This window comes from Dipodomys merriami, unplaced genomic scaffold, assembly GCF_024711535.1.
Source record: "Dipodomys merriami isolate MVZ:Mamm:240054 unplaced genomic scaffold, mDipMer1.0.p SCAF_137, whole genome shotgun sequence".
In the NCBI taxonomy this organism is placed as follows: domain Eukaryota; kingdom Metazoa; phylum Chordata; class Mammalia; order Rodentia; family Heteromyidae; genus Dipodomys; species Dipodomys merriami.
In genome coordinates this window covers 559,583-569,529 of record NW_027202682.1, presented here as the reverse complement: position 1 = coordinate 569,529, position 9,947 = coordinate 559,583, and the positions used below count along the sequence as shown (strand labels likewise).

Genomic DNA, 9,947 nt, shown 5'->3' with positions numbered 1-9,947 from the left:
ACACCCAAAACTGGGGGCTCGGGAAGGGCAGTTATCATGCCGGGAAGGCCTTGGACAGTCGCGGGCTCCAGTTAGAGGCCCTGCACCCCTTTCTCTGGTCATGGGAACTCAGGGTGCTGCGTGCGTGGGGTCACAGGGAGCCCCGAGCTCAGGCCCTCCCTCTTCCCCAGCCTGACAAGACCACAGCCCACATCAGCGCAGTGACACACTGCTGTTTATTGAGCCCAAACGCCCTCGGGGCTGGGCTGCCTTCGGGTCAGGCAGAGCTCCTCGGAGGGCCAGGGCTGGACGGTCGGAAGCGGTGGTCTCAGCCCAGAGCGAAGGCCAAGAGCAGAGCAGAGCTCCAGGCAAGCGCCAGTCCGGGTGTCAGACGCGGAGCTCCGCGGGAGAAGGCCTCTGCACGTTAGAGGGGTGACTCAGGCCCGCCAGCCCCCAGCCCCCCCGGCCCCGCCCCGGGCCGCCGGCCCACCTTGGAAGCTTAGGTCCAGGATCACGTAGCCATTGGGGATGCCGCCCTGGAGCCCCAGCTCCAGCTGGTCCAGGTCTTCTTGGCGCTGCCGGAAGATCCAGTCCCGCACAGGGCTGCTGTTCTCCTCGCCCTTCAGCTCTGCCACGTGCGACCCCAGGAGTGCCTGAACCTCGTCCACCGTCAGCCGCTGCCCAGGAGCGAGCCAGCCGTCAGTCTCCCCTGTGTTCAGACCTCGGCCCCTCTAGGCCGGCTGTGACCTGGCTGTGCCTTCCCGAAAGCCCTTCCCCAGCCCTTCCGCGCCTACCACCACCGACTCCACCCGCAGCTTCTTGAATGTGGCCATGTCCATGCTTATGTTCTGGTGGCTGAGAGCCTGCAGGTCCTCTGCGGAGGCCCCTCCTGCACGGAGAGTGGAACCCAGGCTCCAGACCGTGCAACGCAACACCGGGCCTCAGCCCCACCACAGACAGTCCCCCTCCTCCCCCTCCCCCTCCCCCTCTTCCTCCTCCCTCCCCCTCCCCCTCTTCCTCCCCTCCCCCTCTTCCTCCTCTCCCTCCCCCTCTTCCTCCCCTCCCCCTCCCCCTCTTCCTCCTCTCCCTCCCCCTCTTCCTCCCCTCCCCCTCCCCCTCCCCCTCTTCCTCCTCCTCCTCCTCTTCCTCCTCGTCCTCTTCCTCCTCCTCCTCCTCCCTTTTGGCAGTCCTGGGCTTGAACTCAGGGGCTGGGCACTGTCTCTGAACTTCTTTTGCTCAAGACTAGCACTCTACCACTTGAGCCACAGCTCCACTTCCGGCTTTTTCTGTGTATGTGGTGCTGAGGAATCGAACCCAGGGCTTCAGGCATGCGAGGTGAGCGCTCTGCCCCTGAGCCGCCTTCCCAGCCCCCACCCTGCCTTCTTTCCAGGGGAATCCCCCAGCCTCAGCCTGTGGGCTGGGGGCCTACGGCAGGGAGCTTAGATCAGCCAGCCCCTGCTGAGGGGCGGAGGAGGCAGGGGAGGCCGGAGAGGCCGGGGCCGCCCCTGCCTGTGCCCGCCCCGACTGGCTGCGTGTGCCCCGGCTCACCTAGGAAGGCCTGGATCTTCCCAAGGTACTCCGGCCCGCTCACGTTCTGAAAGGCCAGCAGGGCCTTGGGATAGAGAAGGCCCAGCTGCTGCGGGCTGCAGGAGTCCAGATCCTTGGGTGTGACTGTCCTGGGGGAAGCGTGGGGCTGAGCAATGGGTGGGGCGGGCACCACAGCACAGGACACGGGGGGGGGCGGGCACCACAGCACAGGACACGGGGGGCACCACAGCACAGGACACAGGGGGGCGGGCACCACAGCACAGGACACGGGGGGGGGCACCACAGCACAGGACACGGGGGGCACCACAGCACAGGACATGGGGGGCGGGCACCACAGCACAGGACACGGGGGGGGCGGGCACCACAGCACAGGACACGGGGGGCACCACAGCACAGGACACGGGGGGGGGGTGGGCACCACAGCACAGGACACGGGGGGCACCACAGCACAGGACACGGGGGGCACCACAGCACAGGACACGGGGGGCACCACAGCACAGGACACAGGGGGCACCACAGCACAGGACATGGGGGGGGCGGGCACCACAGCACAGGACACAGGGGGGCACCACAGCACAGGACACGGGGGGCACCACAGCACAGGACACGGGGGGCACCACAGCACAGGACACGGGGGGCACCACAGCACAGGACACGGGGGGCACCACAGCACAGGACACAGGGGGCACCACAGCACAGGACACGGGGGGGGCGGGCACCACAGCACAGGACACAGGGGGGCACCACAGCACAGGACACGGGGGGCACCACAGCACAGGACACGGGGGGCACCACAGCACAGGACACGGGGGGCACCACAGCACAGGACACGGGGGGCGGGCACCACAGCACAGGACACGGGGGGCACCACAGCACAGGACACGGGGGGCACCACAGCACAGGACACGGGGGGCACCACAGCACAGGACACGGGGGGCGGGCACCACAGCACAGGACACGGGGGGCACCACAGCACAGGACACGGGGGGCACCACAGCACAGGACACGGGGGGCACCACAGCACAGGACACGGGGGGCACCACAGCACAGGACACGGGGGGCACCACAGCACAGGACACAGGGGGAGGACTCACCAGAGGACACCGAGGGGCAGGGACTCCAGCTGCGTGGGGCTGAGGACACACAGGTAAGTGGGGCGGACACCAGCCAGGAGGTCCAGCGTGTCCTCGTCCAAGTCGTCCCTTCCCAGCAGGTAGCGGGTGATGAGGGCAGTCACCTGTGGAGGCGCCACCGTGGAGTCCCGGGGCAGGGAGAGGCAAACCCGCCCGGGACGCACCCTGCCCGGGACGCGCCCCAGCCGACGCCCCGGGCGGCCCTCACCTGCGCATCTGTGCTGTGCCCGCTGCTGGCCTCCAGCAGGTCCTTGATCGTGTCCAGGGAGGTCACGTTCCACTTGCTGATGTCCTCCGGGAGGACGTGGCGGAAGAAGGGGCCGAGCCTCTGGATCAGGGCCTCGGGGTACCCTTGTGGAAAGGTCTGGAAAGGAAGTGACCCTGAGGGCCAGGGCCACACTGGAGGGCTGGGCCGCCCCGTGTCTGTCCGGGACAGGGGGGCACGGTGAGCTACCTTGTCCAACTTGCGCTTCAGAGCGCCGAGCTGCTGGTAGGTGAAGGGGATCTTGCTCACTTCCTCCATCTGCTCCGCCAGCACGGCGCCGTCCAGGCAGGCCTCCAGCTCCCACTCCTCATACCAGAAGAGGCTCTCGTCCACGGCCAACGCCCTCTGCCCCGGGGGACAGGCCCCTGCAAGGACAGGCCTGCTGCCTCAGCCCCTCCTCCTCCCACAGCCTCCATCCTGCTCCGGCCTCCGCTTACCCACCCGGTCTGTGAGGGGATGACCTGGTTAGCTGAGAAGGCAGGAAAGATCTCAGGCATGGACAGTGCTAGTGCCGCCCGTCCCCCCTGCCTCCCGGCCCCTGGTTACCTGCCCTCCTCCGTGCCCTCCCCCTGCCCCAGGCCTGCCCCATGCCCGGCCCCCGGCTCCAGTGCCCAAGGCCTGGTGAGCAGGTTCAGAGCTCACTCTCTGTGTCTCGCCGGAACCTTTGGACCGCGGGGGCCAGCTCAGACCTCCGCCACGATGGGGGCCCGGAGATGCGCTGTAGCCAGGAGTCCAAGACCTCCTGAGGACAGAGCAGGGCAGACCAGTGAGCCCGAGGGTCCCCGGGATCAGAGCCGGGAGCAGAGGAGGGGGGCTCACCTGGGGGATGCTATTAACGATGGGCAGGTCCAACACTGTCACCAGGCCCTGCAGAGCGTCCAGGGTGGAGGGGGACCAGCGCGAGGGAGGACTGTTTGGACAGAGGAGCCCCCAGATGCAGTGCAGGGGGCAGCCGGGGTCAGACGCTGCTCCTGGCTGTGAAGGGGCACGCCCCAGAGACCTCAGACACCCCCTCACTCACCCATAGGGGGGTCCTCCGCCCTTCAGAGCCGTCCTGGCTGCCTCCTGCTGGTCCTGGTCCAGGGGACCTGGGCAGCTGGCCAGCCGGGGGAGGAGGACGGCCGCTGCGCTGGCCACAAAGCGCCCGGGCAGGTCACACGCCAGGCTCCCCAGGGCCTGCACGTCGGCCTCGCTCACCCGAGAGCCCCGCACACCCTGAACACACATTCGGCCTCAGTGCCTTCCTGTGAGGGGCCGCCCCTCCCTCTCTGCCCTGCCCCCCCCCCGCTCCCCCCTTCTGTTCTGTACCCGGCAGGCCAGAGCCAGGCACAGCAGACGCTGGCGCTCAGGAGCCCCGGGTGGGAGCTGGCGCAAGGTGCTGGCCTTGGAGACTCGAGACAACAAGCTCTTACAGACCTGAGGCCGCGGGAACGAGGCAGGGCTGTGGAGAGAAATGCCGGGGACGGCTTTGCCCGCAGCCCACCCCCTCCCGATCCCGCCCTGGCCCAGCCTCCCAGCCCCTGGGCTGTAAGCCGGGGACGGGGGGGGGGGGTGCCCCAGCGCCTGGCACCGAGCCTACTTGAGGAAGGGCAGCATGTCCACTGGGAGGGCGTCCAGGTCCTGGGGGGCAAGGTGCTCTGAGAGACGGTGAGCCAAACAGCGCAGCTGCCGAGAGACCAGGCCGGCCGGCTCGGAATGTGCTGGGCCCTGGGCGGGGGGCTCCAGGTCTCCCACCCACAAAGCACACCCCAGCCCCCGCGCCCGTGGGCAGGGCGGGCCGGGGCGGGCAGGCAGGGACTCGGCCCATGGAAGCCGGGTTTTAGGGGCAAGGCTTTGAAGGGGGGCCCAGTCTCCAGGGGGGCGGGCAGGCCTCCTCAGTCACCCCCCACAGCCAGACCCGTGTGGCCACACACCCGGTCAGCCCTCGGGAGACCCACCTGATCCTCCCGCCGGCGGGAGACCCACAGGAGACCCTCGGGAGACCCACCTGATCCTCCTGGAGCGGGATGTGCTCCCGCCTCACAGTCACAGCCAGCTCCAGGGCGCGCCCGGCGCTCAGGCGGGACGCCTCCTCGCAGGAGAAGCTCAAGAGGCCTAGGGCCGGGCTGGGGCGGGCCCCGAGTGTGTACCCACTTCTGGCCTTCTCAGTACCCCCTGGTCCCACAGCACCCCCTCCCTGCAGGACCCCGTAGGCCTCCCAGGGCCAGGCAACATCTGGAGGGCAAGGGCTGGCCACCGTTCCCCAGTCCTGAGCCTGGTCAGGCCCCGGGAAGCAGGAGAGGTAGGGGAGGGGCAGGAGCAGAGGCCCAGGAAGCGGTGCAGCCGGCCCCTGGGTGCCCGGCCTACGAGGCCCCCGGAGCCCCGGGGCCTGAGGAACCCCGGACGTACCTGTCAGCGTCACGCAGGCCCGCCGCGCCCGGGAGCGGAGGCTGTGGGGACAAGGCTCTGCTGATGCCCGCCCAGGTGGGTGTTTCTCAGTCTCTGCCACACTTTGGGCTCAGCTGCTTCAAGGCCCAGACTCCGGGGTGGGGTGGGGGGCCGGGTATGCGGAGCCTGGCTGTTTGCTGGGACCCACGTTTGGATCCCCTGGCTTAACTTCTACCTGACCCAGCTATGCTTAGGGCCCAGCTACACCTTTGCCAGTGGGTCCCCTGAACAGCTGCTAGGTATTGGTGCGTGTGGAAGATACCTGGCCCTGTCTTCCACTGCGGGCCAGGCCTGGGTCTCCACCCAGGAGGGGAAAGCCCAGCTGCCTCCCCTCCCCTCCCCTCCCGTCCTCCAGCCTCACCTGTCCCATCTCCCCTCCCCCACCCCCACCCCCCTCACCCCCCCATCCTCCAGCCTCACCTGTCCCGTCTCCCCCCCCCCCCCGTCCTCCAGCCTCACCTGTCCCGTCTCTGCAGCCCTTGGAGGTTCTGTCCTGCCTGTGGAGCACAGGCAGGAGGCTGGGGTGGAGGGGCTCTGGGGGTGCGCCTGGCCCTGAGAAGGGGACAAAGCCTCTCCCTCCCTAGCCGCAGCCCAGTGACCCCCTGCCGGGTGTGGAGGCCCAGGGCTCGGCCCCCACGGGGGCCCGGACCCCCACACCTTCCTCAGGGTGGTCAGGTACCACCAGTCTTCAAGACCCCACCGTGCTCAGCACCCCTCCCCGCCCCCCGCAACGCCCAGCCCTCCCCGGCTTCTCTGGTCAGCTGCCCCTACTTACCGAGGCCCAGCAGCGGCAGCAGCAGCAGCAGACCGCCCCGAATAGGGGTCCTGCGGGACCCCAGAAGGCGTCTGGCTGCCGACAAGGCCATGGTCTGTGGAGGACAGTGGCTGGGCTCCCCTTCCAACGCCCTCCCACCCACCCGGGGCCGCCCCAGGCTCTGTGGGTCCCACCTCCTGGGCGCCCAGGGGAGCTCCAGGCCAGCCCCGCGGAAGTGAGTCCTCCCACAGGGGGTGGGGTGCTGGGCCAGGCCCCGCTCTGAGCCCGTCCCCACTCCCTGAAGGGCAGGGCCGGGAGAGCCCTGGGCTGCCTCCAATCAGGCAGACCTCAGTTTCCCCGTTTGTGTGGGGAAGGGGGCGGGCTGAGCAGGCCTCTCCCTTCCCCAGTGCTTTCAGCTGCAGCCCCGGGGCTCTGCCAGGTGGACGGTGAGGGGCAGGGGAGGGAGACACTGGCCTCTGCCCGCCCTCCGGCCGGCCAGCTCCTCCAACCCCACACCCCCCTGCAGCTGTGGGGAGGGGCCTCCCTGAATGAGGAGGAGGGGAGGAGGAGGGGGACGCACAGAGATCAGCCCACCCTCCCCGGCCCCCCCCTGCCCCAGGGGAGCCCCACCCACTGCTCCAGGGAGCCTCCTGCAGCTGACTCTTGAGGAGGTGGTGGACGGCCCGGCGCTGGCTGGCCCGGTGAGGGCTGAGTGACCCAGCGAGAACCACGGCGATGGCACCCTGGCAGCCCGCGGCCCTCTCCCGGCCCCCGGCAGAGGCTCTGGCGGTGGTAGGCCCTTCGCCTGCCTCCACAGCCCAGAACTCCAGGCGGGACTCAGTTGCAGGGGCCCCTCCCATCCCCCAGCCCTGCGCTGCACGCAGCTGGGCACCTGCCCGACCCCGGCCTGTGTGAGACCCCAGGGTGACCTCCAGGCTGCCTATTCCCCACCCAGGCAAGCTCGTCCAGGAGGGCGGCGCTGAGGAGGCTTGTCTCGGGGGACAGTGCCTGCTACCCCGGCCACCGCCGTCTGGAGCTCCCCAGGACAAGGCCTCTCTCCTGGCCTACCTGCCACGCCCACCCGTGCAGCCTCGGCGTCCGGCTGCAACTCGCAGGCCTGGCCCTCAACCCGGGGCAGAGAGGCCGAGCCGCATTCCTGCTGGGGCCCGCAAAGAAGCTGTGGCGGCCACGGGCACCCAGCACGGGCAGGGCGGGGCAGGAAGACATTCCGGTGACTGCAGAGGAAGGGGGTCCACAGTGGACACAGGCCAGCAGGCCCTGGATCCGCCCAGGGCCCCCCACATTCCATCCCAGGCGGGCAGGTCTCCAATCAGCCCAGCCCCCTCCCCCCCGGCCCCCCTCCCTCCCAGGGCTGAAGCGCTGAGGGGCTACGTGCCCTTCCGCAGGCTTGCCCACCACAGCACAGGCACAGGGCAGAGGCCGGAACCCTGGGGAGGCCCTGCAGTGCCCGGGCCCTGCCCCAAGCCCCAGGCTGAGCTGGACTGTGCCCCGGGGAGGCAGTGTGCACAGAGCACAGGGTGGTCCTGCTGAGGGCAGTCAGATGCCCACGGCTCCCACCTGAGCCTGACCCCCTCACCTGAGCCTGACCCCCTCACCTGAGCCTGACCCTCCCACCTGAGCCTGACTCTCCCACCTGAGCCTGACCCCCTCACCTGAGCCTGACCCTCCCACCTGAGCCTGACCCCCTCACCTGAGCCTGACCCCCTCACCTGAGCCTGACCCCCTCACCTGAGCCTGACTCCACCACCTGAGCCTGACTCCACCACCTGAGCCTGACCCCACCACCTGAGCCTGACCCTCCCACCTGAGCCTGACCCTTCCACCTGAGCCTGACCCCCTCACCTGAGCCTGACCCCCTCACCTGAGCCTGACCCTCCCACCTGAGCCTGACCCCCTCACCTGAGCCTGACTCCACCACCTGAGCCTGACTCCACCACCTGAGCCTGACCCCCTCACCTGAGCCTGACCCCCTCACCTGAGCCTGACTCCACCACCTGAGCCTGACCCCCTCACCTGAGCCTGACCCTCCCACCTGAGCCTGACCCCCTCACCTGAGCCTGACCCCCTCACCTGAGCCTGACCCTTCCACCTGAGCCTGACCCTCCCACCTGAGCCTGACTCTCCCACCTGAGCCTGACCCCCTCACCTGAGCCTGACTCCACCACCTGAGCCTGACCCCCTCACCTGAGCCTGACCCTCCCACCTGAGCCTGACCCCCTCACCTGAGCCTGACCCCCTCACCTGAGCCTGACTCCACCACCTGAGCCTGACCCCCTCACCTGAGCCTGACTCCACCACCTGAGCCTGACTCCACCACCTGAGCCTGACTCCCTCACCTGAGCCTGACCCTCCCACCTGAGCCTGACCCCCTCACCTGAGCCTGACCCTCCCACCTGAGCCTGACCCCCTCACCTGAGCCTGACCCCCTCACCTGAGCCTGACCCTCCCACCTGAGCCTGACCCCCTCACCTGAGCCTGACCATCCCACCTGAGCCTGACCCCCTCACCTGAGCCTGACCCTCCCACCTGAGCCTGACCCCCTCACCTGAGCCGGACCCTCCCACCTGAGCCTGACCCCCTCACCCTGGGGCCCCAGCAGCCTCTGTGCCCCTGGGGGGCACAGCCTCCATTCAGTATCCAGACTTGGGCATTACTCTGGGTCCTGAGAAGGGTGGACAGTGGGGAGGGCTCCACATTGCACTCATGGGAGGCAGGGATGAGGGGGAGGGATGAGGAGGGATGAGGAGGGGTGAGGAGGGATGAGGAGGGGTGAGGAGGGATGAGGAGGGGTGAGGAGGGATGGGGGAGGGGTGAGGAGGGGTGAGGAGGGAGGGGGTGAGGAGGGATGAGGGGGATGAGGAGGGGTGAGGAGGGATGAGGAGGAGTGAGGAGGGGTGAGGAGGGATGAGGAGGGGTGAGGAGGGATGAGGAGGGGTGAGGAGGGATGTGGGAGGGGTGAGGAGGGGTGAGGAGGGGTGAGGAGGGTGAGAAGGGGTGAGGAGGGGTGAGGAGGGTGAGGAGGGTGAGGGGTGAGGAGGGTGAGGAGGGGTGAGGAGGGTGAGGAGGGTGAGGAGGGGTGAGGAGGGTGAGGAGGGGTGAGGAGGGTGAGGAGGGGTGAGGAGGGGTGAGGAGGGGTGAGGAGGGGTGAGGAGGGTGAGGAGGGGTGAGGAGGGTGAGGAGGGTGAGGAGGGGTGAGGAGGGGTGAGGAGGGTGAGGAGGGGTGAGGAGGGTGAGGAGGGGTGAGGAGGGGTGAGGAGGGGTGAGGAGGGTGAGGAGGGGTGAGGAGGGGTGAGGAGGGATGAGGAGGGATGAGGAGGGGTGAGGAGGGTGAGGAGGGGTGAGGAGGGGGGGTGAGGAGGGGTGAGGAGGGGTGAGGAGGGGTGAGGAGGGTGAGGAGGGGTGAGGAGGGTGAGGAGGGGTGAGGAGGGGTGAGGAGGGTGAGGAGGGTGAGGAGGGGTGAGGAGGGGTGAGGAGGGGGGGTGAGGAGGGGTGAGGAGGGGTGAGGAGGGGTGAGGAGGGGTGAGGAGGGGGGTGTGAGCCGGCACAGCAAGGCAGCGCACGCCGTGCACATGGGCACAGGGTCACTGTAAGTCACTGAGTTCATGTGAAGACAGGGCTGGGAAGTGGGCGGCCCGGGGTGCGGGGAGGGGAGGGCGGCCCGGGGTGCGGGGAGGGGAGGGCGGCCCGGGGTGGGGGGAGGGGAGGGCGGCCCGGGGTGGGGGGAGGGGAGGGCGGCCCGGGGTGCGGGGAGGGGAGGGCGGCCCGGGGTGGGGGTGCGGGGAGGGGAGGGCTTGCGCTTGCCTGTGTAGGGACGCCCCCT

General features: G+C 69.3%; 1 protein-coding gene across 2 annotated transcripts; it reads right to left on the bottom strand.

Annotated features, from left to right (window-relative positions):
- Positions 1–192: 192 nt before the first annotated feature.
- On the bottom strand, positions 193–7,348 carry LOC138825359 (mesothelin-like). Of its 2 annotated transcripts, none has more exons than XM_070019805.1 (17): positions 7,175–7,348; positions 6,128–6,221; positions 5,812–5,849; positions 5,314–5,354; positions 4,913–5,030; positions 4,505–4,590; positions 4,234–4,366; positions 3,947–4,140; positions 3,745–3,835; positions 3,568–3,667; positions 3,115–3,290; positions 2,869–3,024; positions 2,622–2,764; positions 1,528–1,655; positions 774–868; positions 470–656; positions 193–396 (listed from the first exon to the last, which is right to left on the bottom strand). In XM_070019805.1, the coding sequence occupies exons 1-17, from the start codon at positions 7,331–7,333 to the stop codon at positions 308–310; spliced, it is 2,028 nt and encodes a 675-aa protein (XP_069875906.1). In that variant the 5' UTR covers positions 7,334–7,348; the 3' UTR covers positions 193–307. The 2 variants fall into 2 exon arrangements, with proteins under 2 accessions (XP_069875906.1, XP_069875907.1); XM_070019806.1 differs by lacking the exon at positions 7,175–7,348 and adding an exon at positions 6,301–6,413.
- Between the last annotated feature and the right edge of the window lie 2,599 nt (positions 7,349–9,947).

Excerpts from the sequence above, each read along its gene's own strand:
- LOC138825359 (XM_070019805.1), bottom strand. The coding sequence starts at position 7,333 with ATGTCTTCCTGCCCCGCCCTGCCCGTGCTGGGTGCCCGTGGCCGCCAC. Across the intron at positions 2,765-2,868 it reads GGCACAGCACAGATGCGCAG|GTGACTGCCCTCATCACCCG; the intron begins GTGAGGGCCGCC and ends GCGCCTCCACAG. Across the intron at positions 1,656-2,621 it reads CTGCCCCTCGGTGTCCTCTG|GACAGTCACACCCAAGGATC; the intron begins GTGAGTCCTCCC and ends CGCTTCCCCCAG.